Below are 20,487 nucleotides of genomic sequence, written 5' to 3' on the forward strand. Positions count from 1 at the left end.
TCGGGAGAATCCCGACGAAAACGGGACGGTTGGGGGGTATGCTTATCCTGACCACAAAAGTCATTTTTTGTACTGACGTTGACCCTGCTGTGTTCTGTACTGATATTTTGTAGATGCACTGTGGTGTGTGTTGTAGCAACACAACAACCGTATAACGTGGAGTGTGTGTCTGGCTGTGTCATCATTCTAGCTTGCTGTCACTGTGCATAAGTGATTGATTGTCACTGACCCCCATGCAGCGTTACCCGTGTCACCTAACCTTACTGTGAGTTTACTGGCGGTGATATCAGACAGTCAGTGTCTCCTTTTAAAAAAAAAAAAGTGTCATGGCTGGATATTTGTGAGTGATTACCGTACAGTGTTACACATACACACCTTTGTCACCTAACCTCACTGTAAGTTTACTGTCGGTGTCGGTGATGATATCAGACAGTAAGTGTCTACTTTAAAAAAAAAAATGACAGTGACACAGACGTCCATTTTCTTAGTCAGATAATCACGGCGGCCATACTAAAGACCATTATTTGCAAAATCTAGAAACTGTGATTTTTGGCATTTACGAATAAAAAAATCCACTGTGTAAAATATGTAATTTTTGCAGAATATTGCCCTTTTGATTCACCTCCACCATGCCACTGACTGGGTTTTGGTACACTTTGCACACTTTTTTTTAACCACTTTATCCACCGCTACAGTATATCTAAGTCCTCTGTGACTTCATCCAAGCCACAAGGACATAGATATACGATTTCTAGCAGAAGCAGTGCTGTGGACGATTGTACTCACTCCCGTCACAGTCTGCTCCTGCACTAATTGGTAAGGTAACTATTTATGTATTTTTTTTGTCATTTCTTTTTAATCATACAAAAAACGTTGGGTACCTTGGGGAGAGTGTGAGAGGGAATGAGTTAATTTTAAAAGTAAAAAAAAAAGGTTTTTAATGAAAAAAAAAAGTTTGCAGATGTAATGTTACATCTACATTGTACACTTACAGGACGCATACAGTTTTTTTTTTACTGAGGCCACAAGACGTCCTCAGTTAAAAAAAATTGCGTCCTGTAAGTGTACAATGTACGCTTACAGGAAGTGAAGGGTGGATAGAAACTTTTTTTTTTCTCAGAATGATTGCAGCTTCTCAAAGAAACTGTCGATCATTGCTACGGGGACTTAGATCAATGAATGGGTACTGCATTCCTGGACCAGTATGGATGCCAGGTAACTGGTATTGTTAGAGAGGAAATAAATATGGCAGCCTCCATATACCTCTCACTTGAGGTTCGCTTTAAATGAGAAAATCAGGTAGGAAACATAGGAGGCGCGTAGTTCACCCCATAGATCTGTAGCACATGTTACGGATCTATTCCGGGGTTCCGTGAAACTCCCCCCCCCTCCCACACACACACACACACACAGGGTAGTGCAGCAGGAGGCACAGTACCCATCTCATGGCCACTTGGTCTCCAGAGCCTGCAGACATCATCACTTCCAGGCTTCTCTCCCTAGTGTCTGAGAATGGATCAGATGTTAGTCCTAGCTGCACCACAGCTCCCAGCTTGTTGACATAGAGGCACTTCAGCTGTCAGCATACTCCCATAAAGCTGTGGAGCTCTATGGAGGCATGCTGGGAGCTGTAGTTCCTCTATGGCGACATGCTGGGAGCTGTGGTTCCTCTATGGGGACAATCTGGGAGGTATGGTAGTCTCAGCATCATGGTAAGCCAGCATCCCAGCTAGTCAGCATCACGGCCAGCCATTCAGCATCATGGTTGGCCATCAATCCAGCCGTGATGGCCAGCCAGCCATCCATTCAGCCAAGATAGCCAACCATTCAGCATCATAGCCAGCAATGATCTCCGCCAACCAGCCAGCATCACAGCCAGCCAGCATCACTGCCAGCCAGGATCATGGCCAGCCATCACCACCAGCCAGCCCAGCACACATCACTGCCAGGCCAGCCAGCATAGCATCACCACCAGGCCAGCCAAGAACAGCACTCAGGCCAACACAGAAGTCAGGTGAGGGAACTGTCTGCCTGTTATTTTGAAATGCTGCCTATTTATGATATTTCTATGTGGGAACACACCTGCCACCTGTTATTGTCACTATAGGTGGGGCATTGCAGTGCGGCAAGCCCTGTTACAAAGCCACTGTTAGGCCATGCCGCAATGCATGAATGTAAACATTGCCTAGGTTACACTGCTGCTAAGTTCACATACATTTGGCCCCACCCATGACCACACCCACCTTCCAATTTTTTGCTGCAGCACCTCAGTACTGACATAGTGCCCAGAGGTGCCCTGGATCTCTCAGGGCCCTAGCAATGCCCCTGAACACACAGTGATACTCAATTTCTTGGTGCCAATACTGTCCCGTGGGGGGGCCGCAGCAGGAGAGGTTGCAGCATAAGGAGAGAGCATGGGCGCATATCAGCAGGGAGGAGGGCACACTCCCCCCTCCCTCACCTCGGGGCTCTCCCCTCAGCGCGCTCTCCTCCTGCAATTATCAGTGGCAGCGGGCGGCGGGCAGGAACATATACCTCCATGGGCCTGATTCACAAAGCGGTGCAAACTTTTTCGCGGACTTTTGCGCGCGCAATTTGCCGCAAATTACGCGCGCAAAAGTCCGCAATCGCGCGAATCGCGGCAAATTGCGCGTGAAAAAAGTCCGCGAAAAAGTTTGCACCGCTTTGTGAATCAGGCCCCATGTGTTCCACTCACTGGAGGTTCTGTTCTCTAAGTGTCTGACGCTACTGCCTGTTTAAAAAGAAAGTAGCGTGAGGCGCTTAGAGATCGGAACTCCGCGGTGGATGGAGGTATGTGTTCCTGCCACCGCCCGCTGCCATTGATAATTGCAGGAGGGGAGCACGCTGGGCTAAGGGGAGAGCTAGAGGTGAGGGGGGGAGGGGACTGTCCCTCCTCCCCGCCGATGTAGGTGGCCACGCTCTCTCCTCATGCTGCGACCCCTACTGCCCCCCAAAACAGCACGGGGGGGGGGCATCCAAATTTTTGCAGGGGGGCCCGGGTCATTTCTAGTTACGCCCCTGGTCCTCACCAGACACCATCTGTAGGTATACATATCAGTGCCAAGATTATAAATATTGATTTTACCATTGTCAACCATCCTTCATTTCATTCAATGTGCCTGAAATATCGCAACCATACTGAACCAGATCAACAAACTTTCTTGATTGTTGGACTTGTATTTATGAAGAACGTTTATGAACAGGTCAGGTTAGTATCAGAGTGTGGTACCTACCAATCTCCTCCGCCACGACCTGCACATTGTACGTAGAGTCACGCTGTTCTCTGTCCAGAGGGCGGAGCAGCTGAATCTTCCCAGATTCCTCTTGGATGGAGAGCCAGTTTCTGATGTCGTTTCTGATGCTGTACCTAAGGAAGGAGAGAGAATTTACCACTACATCTCACACAGTCTCAGAGGCAGAAATGGATTAGGGCCTGTGTCCAATAGCGTAGTGGATGCGAGGCGATTGGTGCATCACCTCGCATCCCTCCACAAGTACTTCTGGTTGTCTTCCGTGCAACTGGATGCGGCGTCATGCAGCTTCCCGTCGGTGGCTATGGGGACTTGGATGCGTGCTGCTTCCTATTAATTTCCCCAGCGTCACATCGCGCTGGATCGCATAGGTTAATTTGCGTCAATGGAAACGACTCTATTGACGTGAATAGGTTGTAGTTTCCTTGCTTTGCGATGCGGAGCGGTTTCCGCATAGCAATTCATCTAGTGGAAACGGGCCCTTAAGGTGACATGGGGCCCTGGGCAAGATAGCAGTTTTTGCCCACTGCTGATGATTGCCCAGCTTTTTTAGTATGGTTTGGAGGGGGTTACCATCCACCAGGAACCTAGACTCTCTCCAAGCCCTAGGCGACTGCCTAGATTTGCCTTGTGGATGATCTGGCTCTGCTCAGAGGGTATAAACCAGGTTCACGCTTTCCTTCTTTCTTTCTTTCTCCCTCCTTCTCTTTCTCTCCCCTCTCTCACTTGGCTGAGCACTGCGCATTATACATAGGGAAAAAATCCGCTAAATGGCTTTGCAATATATGAAGCCCAGTGCATTTCACTCTCCCCGGGAATTAGAAATCACAGCTGCTCAAAACAATTAGGCCAAAATAGAACTATCGATTGAAAATTGGAAATATTTCTGGAAACAGCCCTCAGAGGGAGGCGATCTTTAAATAGCAGAAATCTATAGTAACTGAAACCTGGACACTTACAGAAATATTATTCCTTATTTATATATAGCACATAAATTCTCTAAAACGGAATTATAACAGCAATTAATTCTAGACTTTTAGGGCCCTTTTCCACTAACAATCGCAATTGCTAAACGCTACCAATTGCAATTTCGCCTTGTCACAGTTTTTTTTAATGTGAATGATTTTGCATATGCAATGCACTTGCAAATCGCCATAAAAATCGCTCATGAACCCGATTGCGATTTTTAAAAAATCGAATAGCGGTAGTGGCAAATATCTACCGCGATTCCTACGTTACACTGTAAACCCTAGCGTCGCAATTGCTACAAGTGGAAAAGGAGGGAGAGCAGTGGAGAGAGTCTGTGTGGCGCACATGTAAAAAGGCGGACGGTAAAAAGGGCGCTGGAGATAGCCACTAGTGGAATATCTGTAAAATTACTGATATATACTACTTCATTCGGATAGTAAAATATTGGTAATTTTTACCAATATTTTACGAAAACCTATCCTAACCCTACCCCCGATATTTTTGCAATGTTAAAAGCCGTGATTAGAGGCTATAAATGCTAAATAGTGGCTATAAACTGTCACCACCTAGGCGCCAAAATGACCGTTTATACCTACCAATAATTTCACATTGCCAACTATGGTACCGGTTTTAACAGGGTGTCTCCTGCCCCCTTTTTACCTGCTTTGGCCTGTGTGATCTAGCAAAAAAAAGTTATTGCATGTACAAGTTTCAGCATGCAAAGGGTTAATATGAATATGAAAAATAAGAAGACAGGGTGGCACAATGCATGAAAGGGGGCACAGTATGAGATGGGTGGTATAGATAGTGAGAAGGAAACAGCTGCATGTGGTACAGATAATGTAACAGGCAGTCATAGTAGCATTTGATTGGATTTAGCAGTCATCATGTGGGCGGAGAACATGGGAACAAGTGCCCCTTCTGTAGTAATACCTTTATGCAAGAGCCACCAACAGCAGCACCTACAACCACAGGCCTATCTTGCCTAATGATAAAACCAGCCCTGGTCAGGAGATCAGTAATTTGTTTTAGATGTGCTATACACTTATATACTGTATATACTTGAATGCAAGTCGACCTCATATGTAAGTCGACTCTTGATATTTGACCCTCTTAATCTGGATTTTTTAATTGACTCAAGTATAAGTCTACCCAGCAAAGTTAATGACTGCACTTGTGGACCAGGAAGAATTAACAGCTGCACTTAGGGACCAGGAGGAGGGTAATGACTGCACTGCATACAGAATTGCAGCCATTAACCCCTCCTGTCCCTTAAGTGTAGCCAAAACCTCTTCCAGGCCCCCAAGTGCAGCAATTATTCAACCCCCCTCCCTTTCCTTCCTGCAGCCCAGTATCTTTCCCCCTGCCCCTTTTCCTTGTTAATTGTTGTGGCCAGGACTTCCAGATCTGTGCTTTCTTTGCATTTCCTTTATCAAGAAAGTGTCAATTACCATGGGATAAATTGCTGCCAATAGGAATATTGCTAATAGTACACACATTACTCAGTGTGCACAGTGTTGCCCATGACTCATTTATAAGTCGACCCCTATACTTTTAGTAAGTGAGTCAGACCTAAATTTCTAGACTTATACTCGAGTATATACGGTACATTAATAATAAACACAGAATTCTTAGACAGAAGTGACTGATACTGAATTCTGGGGTCTTATCATTCTTCAACCTCTACAGCAACTAATGGGATGCAGCAATAAGTGCAAAGTGAAATCAAACTTTAAAGAGGAACTGTAGTGAAAATAATGTAATGAATAAATTTGCTTATTTTTTTTTACAATTATCGGCTTAAAATTATTTAGTCAGTGTTTGCCCATTGTAGTTCTAAAGCCAGTAGAAAAGATGGCTTCTGAATCATGCAAAAACAGCGCCAGAGATTTGGGCCAGCACCGCCCTAGGCCTTAATGGTAATCACGGCTAAACCAGCACTCGGACAGTAATTTGGGCACCATCAAAAGACAGAGCACAAATTACTATAAAAACAGTCCAATTCAACTGCCAGCAATAGCTGGAAGCCGAATTATGTATTTCCCACTGTCCACGGCGGCCTGGAGGTAATTAATGCCGCGGGGACTTTTGCAGGAGCAGGGTGAGACCTTTATCGGCTTTACCCTGCGCCCAAATTTCCTAGCGGCTTAATTATAGGGATGCATCTGGTCTCCCAGAATGCTATGGGAGGAGAATGCTGCTTAGCTAAACAGCCTAGGCTGTGACATCACTGGGAGGGTGGGGCTACATACCAATATACAATATATAGATATAGAAAGTGTTTCTGATGCTGAAAACAGGACATTACAGTGAAAGTGGCTATCCTGAATACCTTACTGCATTCCACTATAAGTCACTACAGGGCCTCTTTAACAACTATTACTAATATTCATACACACAGGTTTATCAGATGTTCCTCTGCAATCTCTGGCCTGTCAGTGCCACGTAAGAGAATGGATTGCTTTTTCCATTTTGCAGTCTGCCTGGATGCTTATTGATTAGCGATCTTTGTGTTACCTCTTCCCTGGCGCCTCTCCAGGTCCTCAGGCTGTGAAGAAAGACGGAATTCTATGCCCAAGAGGCTGAACTTAGTATGGCTGCATTTAATATTGTCTTCTCACTGAACACAAAGGCTGAGGGAAGAGTCGCATTGTCTATGCTGACTGCACAACACACTGCTCTATGTCAGAGCTGTATGCAGGGCCGGATTTACCAAGAGGCACTGTAGGCACATGCCTACAGGCGCCTGATGATGGAGGGGAGGCTCACTCCTCTTCCCTAGAGCCTCCCTCATTCCCTATGCAGAGTCCTGAGCAGAGCATAAGTGAGAGTTTATTCACCTGGCTCTCGGCATTCCACTGACAAGATCTCCCTTCAGTCGGGGGACCACTAGCTGGCTACCTAATGCTAAGGGACACCAGTAGCTACCTATGACTGGTAAGGAAGAAGTCACAGCTGGGTCAGCCAGCACACTCGCGGTGCAGTTGAGGGTGAAGTTTAGGGTGCCAGGACTTCTGTGCCTATAGGCTCCTGTGATGTAAATCCGGGCCTGGCTGTATGAATGTTCTCTGCGTAACATGATAGATTATGTCAGTCAGAGCTAGGTATATCAATGTTATCCGTACAACACCATGGAATATGTCAAAGTCAGCGGCATAGCAATAGGGGATGCAGAGGTTGCGACCGCACAGGGCCCCCTGGATCAGAGGGGCTCACTAGGGGCCCTGCTTCACCCAGCTTATTAGCTTTGCATTGGTGCTATGCTGCTGGTAATGAACATTTCTATGTGTGCATTGAATTCTAGTAATCCTTAAAGTGGACCTGAACGTTTGCACAGGACAGAAGAAAAACACAGAGAAATCCACCCTGAATGTATTTAGGGAGTATAGCCTGTCTAATTCTCCCTCATCTGTAACTTATCACAAGTTGTAATTTGATCTCTCAGCTGTGTCAGCTGACTGCCATGGCAGAGAGCTCATTGGTAAACACAGGATGATAACAATATGGCTGCTTCCATAAAAGTAGGAAGTAAACACACTGCAGATTTATTGCAGGATTTTTCTCAGCTGTAACAAAAATAAATGTTTTAAAGTTTATTATGCTGTTGTTTATCTTTTACAGCAGAGAGTTCAGGTCGGCTTTAGCAAACGTTTTTTCTTACTCTTACTTGGGGCTCTATATCAATATTTGGTTAGTTGGTTGGTTTTGGGCCCCATGTAAAACTCGCACTGCGGCCCCAAGCTCCTTAGTTAAGCCACTGGTCAAAGCCATATTGAATATATCACAGAGACATCTTTGTTCAGTACTGTAGAATATGTCACAGCTACATCCATATTCTTTGTACAACACTGCAGCGTGTGTCAGAGCTATATGAATGTTCTGTTCACAACACTGTATGTATGTCTGAACTATGTATATCAATGTGCAGTATTGTGACACGTCAGAAACATACAGTACATTAAAGGGAACCTGAGATGGGGGATTAGCAATGAAATATACATACCTGGTGTTTCCTCCAGTCCCCTCCGGCCTGATCGCTCCCACGGCGTCCTCTTCTACCTCTCCGTTCGCCCGCAACTGGCCCCTGAAAATCTGTCATTCGGGGCCATTTGGCGTTTGCGCATTCCAGGCAGGTGCGCTACAGTCTTGTCCCCATCGCTTGAAGCGTTCTGCATCTGCGCAGTTGTACTGTGCAAACGCAGAACGCTCCAGGCGACGTGAACGCAGCAGGAGCACGCACATGGCCGGGCCACGCATGCGCAGTTGGCCCCAGACTAGAGGACTTTCCGGGGACAGTTGCGGGCAAATGAAGAGGGATAAGAGAACACAGTGGGAGCGATCAGGCCAGAAGAAGCCCCAGGTATGTATACTTTATTGCGGGGGCCCCATCTCAGGTTCCCTTTAAAGAGGAACTGCAGTGAAAATATCGTAATTAACAAAATTGCTTATTTTTTTCACAATAGTCATCCATAAATGATTTAGTCAGTATTTGCCCATTGTAAAATCTTCACTCTCCCTGATTTACATTCTGAAATTTATCACAGGTGGCGACTAGAGATGGGCCGAACTGTTCGCTTGCAAACACTACACGGGAATGACCTCGGGGTCACTTCCGTGTTCGCAAGCTTCCTCAATACTGCACAGACGCTTTCCCAGGGGCCACGCATCCTTGATCACGTGCCCGCAGCCGGGAGCGTCCTGCGTGATGTCATGCTTATGTGCAGAGCGCTCCCGGCTGTGGGCGCATGTTCAAGGATACGCCCCCCCCACGGGAAAGCGTCAGCGCAGTATTGAGGACGCTTGCAAACACAGAAGTGACCCTCAGTTCTTTCCCCATGTAGTGTTCGCAAGCAAACAGTTCGGGCCAACACTAGTGGTGACATTTTTAATCCTGTCAGGTACAGCTCAAGCCATTGAAAAAAAAAAAAAACTGGTCTACCAGAATGCTCTGGGAGGAGAGTTCTGCATAGTCAAACAGCCTAGGCTAAGCATCCCTGGGAGGGCGGGCCTACATACCAACATACAGCAATATATAGATATTGGAATTATTTCTGACACTCAGACCAACGTAAAAGTGGGTATCCTGAATAATTTGCTTCATTCTACTATATGTCACCACAGTGCCTCTTTAATGTTGTTAATTAGGGATGGCCCAAACTGTTCCCTGGCAGACAGTTCCTCACGTGTTCGCGTTCCCGTTGACAGGCGAACACATATTGTGTTTGACCCACCCCCATGCATCATCATGGAGCCAAAATTTGACCCTTCACCCCAGAGTCAGCAGACACATGGCAGCCAATCAACTATCCCTCCCCACTGGACCACACCCCCTACAAAAACACCAGCACGGGAGTCATTTTCCACCTTGCCTGTGTGCTGTGTGAAGCAATTTAGGGAGTGAGCTGTGCTGTGCTGACAGGGATAGCATTAGTTAGGCCTGTGTTCTGTGTCCCCAGTGTAGTTTCTTGCTGGTACCACAGCGTCCTGATCACCCAATAGCCCTTGTAAGAGCTGGTTCATTATTTTTCTTGCTATTTATTTTGCTGTGCTATGTGTCCACTGCCCAGACAGAGCACTTCAGCTTTTGTAGGACAGGAGACAGGTGTACAGTGCTGCAAATGTTACATTACCTTTCCCAATAGCCCTTGTAAGGGCTAGGGCTTTCTTTGCTATCTGTTTGTCACCTGAGTGAAATGAAGTGTCACTCATTTAGACCATAAGCAGCACTCTTGTGGTGTACCCTCCTCTATATTATTCATTTCTGGCCTGTATAAAGCCGCACTGTCAGGGCCCCTCTATATTGTGTGTTATTTGTCAGCTGTTTCCCGAGTGAAAAATAAACAAAAGAAAAAAAATAAAACAAATTTTTGTATGTAATGTATATGGCAATGCCAAAATCGTTCTGTCCTCTGCTACAGCAGCTGCAACAAACATTTTTTTCAAAACCAGATAAAAGCATACTGCCTCTGCTGCAGCGGCTTCACCATTTTTTTTGAAAAATAGATAAAGCTCTTTTCAGTGCGGTAAATGTGGCGTTTCGTCTCAGTGTAAACCATGCCTAACTCTAACACTACCTGATCACTGTGTACACACACCGGACATTTTAAAGCACTTTATTTCACAAATTTAGGAAAGTACTGTGATTTTTGCCCTTTAGAGATTAAAACACGATTCAGCGTGGACTATGTAATTTTTCATGGAACTTTTGCCATGGATCCCCCTCCGGCATGCCACTGTCCAGGTGTTAGGGCCTTTTAAATAACTTTTCCATCCGTTTTGTGGCCAGAAACAGCCCCTATAAGTTTTTCAATTCGCCTGGCCAAGTATATTGGGATTTGCCAGTTCACAAACGTTTGCGGAAGATTTGCGTTTATGAACCGAAATTTTGATGTTCGAGAAATCGCTATTCTTAATAAATGATAGTGGAATATAGCAATGCCACCTATATAAAGGTCCCATGTAAAACACAGGATTATTCCTGAACTATATAAATGTTCTCTCTGCAGCACTGAGGATGGAACATATTGTAGCTATATCAATTTTCTTTCCATAAAACTGTGGACTATGTCTAAGCTATTTAAGTGTCCTTTCATAATGTGAGAGGAAACCTACCCAAAGATGGAGGAACAGGTCATATTCATGCAGACAGTGTCCTGGCCAGGACTGAAGCTGGATGTCTAGTGCTGAAGGGAGGGATTGCTAACCTCCTGGCCAATGTGACACCCGCTAAATTGTAAGCTCCTTAGACACCGTTACGCTTACCTCAGTCTGGTCTTGTTATAGATATCTGGATCAGAGGCTTCCACTGTCAAAATAACTGACTCAACCGAAGCATTTTCTGACACTTGGACTTCATATGTCTTCTGCGTGAAAACTGGGGCCTCATTTACATCGGTAACCATGATTACAATGGAGGCAGAAGAACTGGAGCCATATTCAGTTCCCACGAGGTCAACCTTGTTCCTGGCCTCTATCACCAAACTGTATTCCTGAGCCAGCTCATAGTCCAGAGCCTGCAGAGTAAGAAGAAGAATAGTAATATTAGCATAATGAGGAGAAGACGAAGACATGAGAATGAGAAGATGGAGAAATAGAGGATTAATGAGATGAAGAAGGAGAAATACTGTATAAGAAGACTAAAGAAAGAACGAAATAGAAAAAGAATAAGAAGGAGAGGATAAAAGAAAAATAGAAGAAGAGAAAATAACATTTAGTAGGAGAAATATCAGAAGGCCAAGATGGCGAGGAAGAAGGAGAAATAGAAGAAATATAAGGAGAAGAAGATGGGGAAACAGAAAAAGTGTGAGGAGAAGGAGAGATAAAAAAGGAGAAGAAGTGGAGGGTAGAATGAGAAGGTAAAAAAGAGATAGAAAGAGAAGAAGAAGAAGCTATCTTAAAAAATAATGCAACAAATAGATTTCATGTATCTGTTAAAAATCTTAAAGGGGGGTGGGGGGTTATTCCTTTTGAGTGAAATTCAGTTAAATTCTTGTGAACTTGCAGTGGGCTCCCAGTGAGGCACTCGAGTCTGATCTCCAAAGCCGCACAGCACTTTTTTGGAGGACTATTGATCTGACGAACCCTCGCAAAACGCATTGTTTGACCCTATGGTTTCTGCCGAGTTGTACTGACTGCTGAATTCTACAGGAGTGGGAAGCCAACCACTGCCTCTCATTTGTAAACAGTTTATAATTATAATTTTACTATTTTTATTAAAGAGAACCTGTAACAAAAAAAAAACCTCTGGAGGATACTTACCTTGAGAGGGAAAGCCTCAGGGTCCCAATGAGGCTTCCCCGATATCTGAAGCTTGAAGGAATCCAGCGCTGGCTCCCCCGAAACCTATCCCGGCAAGCTTGGCAAGCAGTGATATATTTACCTCTCCGCGATCCTGCGCAGGCACACTAGCGGCTCTTTGTTCAGGCTAGGCAGAAATAGTCCAGCCCGATCATATCCGCTGTACTGCGCATGCGCAAAGGACTCATGCCTGTGCAGTAGAGTGGATATGATCAGGTTTGGCCATTTCCGCCTTACCCGAACGAAGAGCCGCTAGTGCCCCTGCGCAAGATTGTGGTAGATAAATCTTTACCTTGCCGCACTTCCAGGGGTCCCGGCATTTGAACGGAGGACGGGGGAAGCCTCAATAGGATCCAGGGGCTTCCCACTCCCAAGGGGAGATTCTCTATAAGCACCTCCAGCATCCAGTTATTCAAGAATGACAGATGTGTCTAGGTGTGCTATCCAGGCAGACTGAAGCACAAAGAAACAGGCTACAATGGGTTGGTAACAGATCTGACAGATACGGTACAAAATCGGCAATCAAATACAATGTTAGTAAACAGGCAGAGGTCGGCAACAATCAGATGTGCAAAGGTACAGAATCGGTAGACAAAAGCTAAGTGAATGTTCAGACAGAGGTCGGCAACAGATCAGATTGGCAAAGGTACAGAATCAGAATCGCAAAGGGTAGTCGCCGACAGCGCATGTGTCCACCCTCATTTGCAGTCTGAGAATCATGCGCCTGGATCTCTGCATGAACGCTGCTGACACCATCCCTGACAATGCAGGCAGACGCACCGGAATTCCCAGATGTGTTGCCAGCGGAGGCAACAGAAACTGACATGGTAAGCGCAGGATTACTGACAATGAGTGTCTGCAGCCAACTGTGAAGCATGGTGGAGATTTCTTACAGGATTAGAGCAACATTTCTGTACATGGAGTTTAGATTTGGTCATAATTAGTAATCTCCTCAATGCTGATAAGGATATGTAGTTCCTTATCCATCAATCAACCCCATCAGCTAGGTATTTGATTAGTTCAAAATTCAAAATTCATTCTGCAGCAGGACTAGGTCTACAAATATTTAGCCAAAGTTGTAAAGGACTATTTTCAGAAAAAAAAACAAGAAAAAAAACAAGAAGAATAGGAAGTCCTGGAAGAAAGCTCTGACCTCAATGCCAGTAAGTACCGGTATGTGTGGAATCAGTGGTGTAGCAATAGGGGGTGCATAGGTTGCATCCGCATCGGGGTTCTTGGGCCAGAGGGGCCCTCCCTCAATGGTAGTATTATCTCTTTATTGGTCCTGTGATGTCACTTCTATAGATGTTTTCTGAGTTATGGCAATCATTAACAGAATGTTTACCATCCTCTGCTTACTTCTCTAAGGGCCCGTTTCCACTAGCGTGAATTTGCATGCATTTTCTGCATAGAAATTCGCATAACTAATACAAGTCAATGGGCCTGTTTCCACTAGTCAACCTACCTGCCTACACTTGCCTACACAGTGTAGGCAGGTGAGGAAATAAGGCCTGTCCTCACTCAGGATTAAGATGTCGCTTTCTGTAGATAAAGAGAAGAAAGGGGATTTAACCCTTCCACCAGGGGTGGATGCTGACATTGTAAGGAGAACAGAGGCGCCAACAGAATAAAATATATCTAAAAACTTTAAAATTCCTGGGTGGACTCATCTCCCCGAAGCAGACATGATACTGTTGGTTTTAGTACAGGAGTAAACACAGTGCAGTCTTAAGGTCACGATAAGCGCTTATCGTGACCTTAAAGGGACACTTAAGTCAAAATAAAAAAATGAGTTTTACTCACCCGAGGCTTCCAATAGCCCCCTGCAGCTGTCCGGTGCCCTCGCCATCTCCCTCCGATCCTCCTGGCCCCGCCGGCAGCCACTTCCTGTTTCGGTGACAGGAGCTGACAGGCTGGAGACGCGAGTGATTCTTCGCGTTCCTGGCCACAATAGCGCCATCTATGCTGCTATAGCATATATCATATACCACATAGCAGCATAGAGGGTGCTAATGTGTCTGGGAACCCGAAGAATCACTCGCGTCCCCAGCCTGTCAGCTCCTGTCACCGAAACAGGAAGTGGCTGCCAGCTGGGCCAGGAGGATCAGGGGGAGACGGCGAGGGCACCGGACAGCTGCAGGGGGCTATTGGAAGCCGTAGATGAGTAAAACTCATTTTTTTTGTTTGACTTAAGTGTCCCTTTAAGACTGCACTGTGTGTGCTCCTGTTCGTTATTGCCTGAAGAAGCACTGTATGTTGGATTATATAAATACATTTGTTTGTACTAAAACCAACAGTATCATGTCTGCTTCTGGGAGATGAGTCCACCCCCGCCTCCTGAGGAATTTTAAAGTATTTAGATATATTTTATTCTGTTGGCGCTTCTGTTCTCCTTACAATAGGAAAATTGCATGCGTTTTCGCTATGCAAATTTTCCATGCGAATTTGTGTATGTTTTCGCGTAAAATTAATGTAAAAGCACACAAGCACTGACATGGTTAAAATCGCATACTTACAAAAGTAAATCAAATAATAAAATTCGCACACAAACACGCACAAATTCGCATCCGCATGCAAATTCCTTTACGCATTTTCCGCAACGGAATCACACCACACCAGTGAAAACGTAGCCTAATACTGTGGTTGTCCTTTTGGTGTGCTGTCACAATTGTTATGTATAGAGTGCTTGGGGAGCCCAATGTAAAACTTCTAAAATTGCACTGGGGCCCAAAGCTCCTGAGCTACGCCACTGTCTGGAACTCCAATTTTGAAATCGGAAAAAAAAATATTTTCCTTTTTCCATACTGCGAAAATACATTTTTTTGCTAATATAGTCTCAAAATTGAAAATAACATTTTGGATGTTTGCGAGCAACACTGCTTACAAGAATCATTCATAGCCAGACGGTGATCTCTCCAAACACTGATTTGGTTAGGTATTTTTTTTGGTTATGTATTTTGTAGGTAATTGATTTAGTTTGTTTTATAGATTGATTAGCCCATTTCCAAGTTGCATCATTTTGATTACAATTTGCATAAAGTTTGTTTCATAATTATTCATATCTCAATGGCCACCCCTATTTACAACCTTGCACCACTCAATTTCAAACAGATTTGGGCAAAAGTTGATTTCTACCTACCACTGTCATACAAAGATGTGGTCACTGATCTCCCTGTCGCTTCCTCTGCAATCGATAAAATGACCAAATTTCCTATCAATATTACGTCAATAAATTAGCTGCGGTGCTAAGCCTTAAAGGACTCGAGGCAAACAGATTAATTGATCTTTACTTACCTGGGGCTTCTTCCAGCCCCTAGGAGTCCTTTAACCAATACTTGATTGATTCAGTGTTTACTGGCTTAAATGTCTAACCAATTAAAGCGAATCTGAGATGAAAAACTAACTATAACAAGTAACTTGTCTATATATCTTATCTAAAGTTTAGATAGTTTACACAGCAAATCTAGCTGCAAACAGCTTCAATAGTTTATGATTATATATTCCTGTGATACAATGAGGGCAGCCATGTTCCGTTTGTCACAGGCTGAGGGCTGGAGATGCTATCAGCTTGCCTGTGTGTAAACTCAGTCCCTCTCCTCCTCCCTCCTCCCCACTGACTCTGACATCTCTGGCTAGTAACCTCCTCCTCCTGCCCAGACTGACCTTCCATAAGCCCTTGCTACAGTGTCAAGGCACTCTAAAAAGCTGTGGGCGAGGCTTGTTTAGTTTATAGGGAATTAAAATATTAAAACAAAACAAAAAAAGTATTTGGCTTGAGGAATGCCATATAAACTATATGAAAGGAACACAATTATGCAATGAGTAAAAGTTTATCTCGGATCCACTTTAAAGTGTGATAAAACTCGATATTAGCTCTAAAAAATAAAAAAAAGTTATCCAATAAAAAATTACTTCCTGTTGACTTCATTGTTTACTGTCAGATTTAGGAGAAACCTTATATGAGAAAAAGAAAAGAATATTTCTGGGGGTTTCCATCCTTACTGTTTATCTGTGATGCCAGAAAATGACATCACTGCTGCTCTTTTCTTTTTTCATCAATGCAGCTATGTGTTAATTTTCCTGCCTACTGTCACAGCTTAGGGCCCGTTTCCACTAGGAGCGGTGCGATGCGGCTACATAGCCGCATTGCACCACAGGTGTCCTGAAACACATGTACGGCAATGGAAGAGTTTCCACTGGTGCATGTTGTGCGGAGCGATCTGAGAATCTGCAGCATGCTGCAGATTCTCGCACGGCCGCATCCGCCCACAGCCGCGTCCCATCTCCTCAATTGGCTTCCGCATCGGGAGATGCGGAAGTGACGCGGCCGGCAATGCGTCTAGGTAGCCGCATTCGCATCACTTTTGTAGTGGAAACCATCCCTTACTGTCTCTCTCACAGCGACCATCACCTAGACAACAGGCTTACATCACTGTTTAAACTCTTCAAAGGAAGGGCGGGGGGATTCAACTATCTTTGGATCATAGGCCCATATGCAATTCACTTTTTCTCCTGAGTTTTCTCCCAGGAGATAATTGTTCAACTTCTTTTTAAAATAAGTTTTCAACACTTTTCAATAGGAAAAGTACTAAAAAGTAGATGAAAAAGTACTGTCAAAATTATTTTAAGCATTTTCTCGCTTGCAAGCAGTTTAAAATGCATTTTATTGGCAATTGTGAAAACATCACCTAGGAGAAAACTCAGGAGGAAAAAATAATTGCATATGGCCCATAGTGTCCTTATCTTATCCAATAAAGGAGGGTTTCTGTTATTTGCATGCTGAGATAAGCTTGTTACTGTAGCTAAAAACAAGCAAACAAACATAAAAAAAACTTCAAACAAACCTGCTGGCACTGCACAGCTCCTGAAAGTTAAAAGGCAACAAAGGTAAAAAGAAAAAAGATAAAGGACATGTAGGGACCTATTTTAGAAAAAAAGAAAGAAGGGGTTTACATATATTTTTGGACCACTAACTATTTTTTAAGCATTTTTTTTTGGGGGGGGGGGGGGGATGTTACTTACAAACCCCCTTTAACTAATAGTGGATAGTAGATATAGGGGCCTGCATACACGTTGTCATAAACACTAGGCATGAACTGTGCAAACTGCCAGCCGCTCTGTGCTTTGAGCACTCTCAGTATTAAATGGCTGCTCTGTGCAGTGGTGGCTTTGCGTGGGAACAATATTACAATCTCTGGAGATTGGCGCATTAACCCACCACAGCACAGATAGAGTAGCTTACAGTATCTCTCAGGGCTGAGGTACAATGAGCACTTCTGACAGGTGCCCTTTTTTCTCAGGCAGTAAATCTCTATTCAGTACAGCATCAGCCCCCCCCCCCCGCTTTCCCTTCACCGCCGCCTCCACCTTTGCCGAGGTCCTGATCCGTACGCCCCCTCTCCTCACCAAACTGCCAATTTGTGCAGCAGGGAGGCTGAACTGACACCCTCCCTAAAAGGCAGCGAGCTTTGACAAAAGTGTTCAAAATCCGCATGGCTTTCATAATAACAGCAGGGCGCCAGCGCAAAGCAGCTTCCTGGGGGCTCCATTTGATGTATGGAGAGAGATTACTGTAGGCTGGGATATAGAAAGGAGGCAGATTTATAAAAGAACATAATAGCACACTATTTACTAGCTTAGGAAGGAAATTCCTACAAGAATGAAGCATGCAAGCGCACAATGTAGCAAATTTGCACTACTGCGGTCATGAAGTTGGCCACGTGGAGGCTTCAAATGAAGATTAACGGTCAAAAACAATGCGCTATAAACAACAAAATCTCTCTAAAACAAGGAGAACAGTCACAAAGGTGCTTAGGCTGGAAAAAAAAGTTGAGTTACATTAATGCTAAAGTCAAACACAGAACACTGAGTATTAAAGCAATACTGTAGGGGGTCGGGGGAAAATGAGTTGAACTTACCCGTGGCTTCTAATGGTCCCCCGCAGACATCCTGCGCCCACGCAGCCACTCCCCGATGCTCCGGCCCCGCCTCCAGTTCACTTCTGGAATTTCAGACTTTAAAGTCTAAAAACCACTGCGCCTGCATTGCCGTGTCCTCAATCCCGCTGATGTCACCAGGAGCGTACTGCGCAGGCACAGACCAGACTGGGTCTGTGCAGAAGTTCCAGAAGTGAACTGGAGGCGGGGCCGGAGTATCGGGGAGTGGCTGCGCGGGCACAGGATGTCTGCGGGGGACCATTAGAAGCCACGGGTAACTTCAACTCATTTTCCCCCGACCGCCCCTACAGTATTCCTTTAAATTCAAATACACAACACAGTTCTACTACAGACAGTCTCCTGCTTACAAACGATTCAAGTTACAATGTTTCAGAGATACAAACAAAGTCATCTTCAAATGCAAAATATACAATACTGTTTTTACGACATATTTGTGTTGTTAAATGTAACATGATTGAACTGTTATAAGGAGATTAAAACACTTTAAAGGCACCTTGAAAACAACCAAAAACAGAACATACAGTAGTTTATACTAAATGTGTCCAAATCTGGCATTGTCAGAAAGTAAATCATTCCCCGTTTCCCCATGTTCAAAACACGACTCCACTTACAAATAAACTACCGGAAAGGGACCTGTCTGTAGAGGACTACCGATAGAAGCAATGGGGGTGATCCACAAACCTTTTCTCATGAAATGTACCTTTCACCTTGCACATATTTCATCTGAGTGATAAGTTGAGAAAATTCATAGTTTATTTATTTATTATTTATTTATGCTGTAATGCCCAGTAAAACGTATGAATCTAATCTGCGTACGTGAATTTTACCTCCCTTTGGTGAACACCCCCCAAGGGGATCGATTCACTATCCTATAGGAAAAGTACTGAGTGTGTTCAGTAGCGCATTTTGGGTAGTCAGCACAAATTGCTTTATGTGTGTAACGGTCGCATTTGCTACGGTATCTCTCGTTACCATAGCAATGCAAGTGTTACCCATGTTACCCAGGCCGCTCTAATTGCAGGACACACCATAGGATAGTGAATTGACCCCAAAAAGAGATAAAACACATAAGGGACCTTTAGTTAATTCACTTTTTCTCCTAAGTTTTCTCCTAGGAGATCATTTTATATCTTCTTTATAAATATCTTTTCAGCACTCTGGAAATGAAAAAGTACCAAAAATACCCAAAAAAGTATTACCATAATAATAGTATTTTCTTGCTTCCTGGTGGCTTGTATGAAAATATCACGTAGGAGAAAATGTGAATTGAAAAAGGGCCCAAGGCCCGTCACCTTTTCTCCTGAGTTTTCTCCTAGGTGATATTTTCACAACTTGTCATTAGAGTTGGGCCGAACCTTCGATTTTAGGTTCGCGAACCGGGTTCGCGAACTTCCGCGGAAGGTTCGGTTCGCGTTAAAGTTCGCGAACCGCAATAGACTGCAATGGGAATGCGAACTTTGAAAAAAAAAATAATTATGCTGGCCACAAAAGTGATGGAAAAGATGTTTCAAGGGGTCTAACACCTGGAGGGGGGCATGGCGGAGTGGGATACACGCCAAAAGTCCCCAGGAAAAATCTGGATTTGACGCAAAGCAGCGTTTTAAGGGCAGAAATCACATTGAATGCTAAATGACAGGACTAAAGTGCTTTAAAACATCTTGCATGTGTATACATCAATCAGGTAGTGTAATTAAGGTACTGCTTCACACTGACACAACAAACTCACCGTGTAACGCACCGCAAACAGCTGTTTGTGTAGTGACGGCCGTGCTGGACTGGTGCGCACCATGGCGAGAGTGCATGTTTTGGTGGCTTTACAGCCCATATGGTCGCCTGGCTGATGTAGCTGAATGACAGAACAGTGACTGTCCAGCTGATCAAATTTGGTCTGACCACAATGAAGCAACGACCTTATTATCTTTTGTGTGCCCCCCGAGACACTCATCTATGCGCCGGTCATTGCTTCATTGTGATACGCAAGCCCCTTCACCACGGCAAGGTAATGATCACGAAGGGGAATGGGCGCATGTACATGCCTTTTCTTTTGTTGTTGCAGCTGCCCGCAGTGCAGCCAGAAAAATTAGGCAGTCATGTACACGCACCAGAAAAATTATTACAATGGCCGCTGCTAGCAGCGGCCTAAAAAATTCAGCAATCCGCCTGGAGTCCCGGACCCTGTTGGTGGTGGTGGAGAAGGTAGTCAAGCGGCCTGCAGGCAGACATGCTGTGTGGAGGGACTGGGAGCGACTTAGTCTTCTTGGGGCAGCCCAGGCAGCCAGTCACACGGCGTGCAGGCAGAGATGCTGTGTGTGCGGGGACTGACTTAGTCTTGGGGCGGGCAGCAGCCCTCCGGGATCCATGCCTCATTCATTTTGATAAAAGTGAGGTACTTAACACTTTTGTGACTTAGGCGACTTCTCTTCTCTGTGACAATGCCTCCAGCTGCGCTGAAGGTCCTTTCTGACAGGACGCTTGCGGCAGGGCAGGAGAGA

The 20,487-nt window shown here is 44.8% G+C and overlaps 1 protein-coding gene across 1 annotated transcript in view; it reads right to left on the reverse strand.

The window, feature by feature from the left end:
* Positions 1–20,487, reverse strand: part of LOC137543831 (cadherin-16-like) — a gene marked incomplete at its 5' end in the record, with an annotated part of 140,496 nt that overhangs the window by 46,607 nt on the left and 73,402 nt on the right. Inside the window, 2 exons of the mRNA XM_068264916.1 lie at positions 3,255–3,388; positions 11,004–11,254. Of these exons, the coding sequence (XP_068121017.1) occupies positions 3,255–3,388; positions 11,004–11,254 (385 nt within the window). The remainder of the gene's footprint in view (positions 1–3,254; positions 3,389–11,003; positions 11,255–20,487) is intronic.

This window comes from Hyperolius riggenbachi, unplaced genomic scaffold (assembly GCF_040937935.1).
Source record: "Hyperolius riggenbachi isolate aHypRig1 unplaced genomic scaffold, aHypRig1.pri scaffold_228, whole genome shotgun sequence".
In the NCBI taxonomy this organism is placed as follows: domain Eukaryota; kingdom Metazoa; phylum Chordata; class Amphibia; order Anura; family Hyperoliidae; genus Hyperolius; species Hyperolius riggenbachi.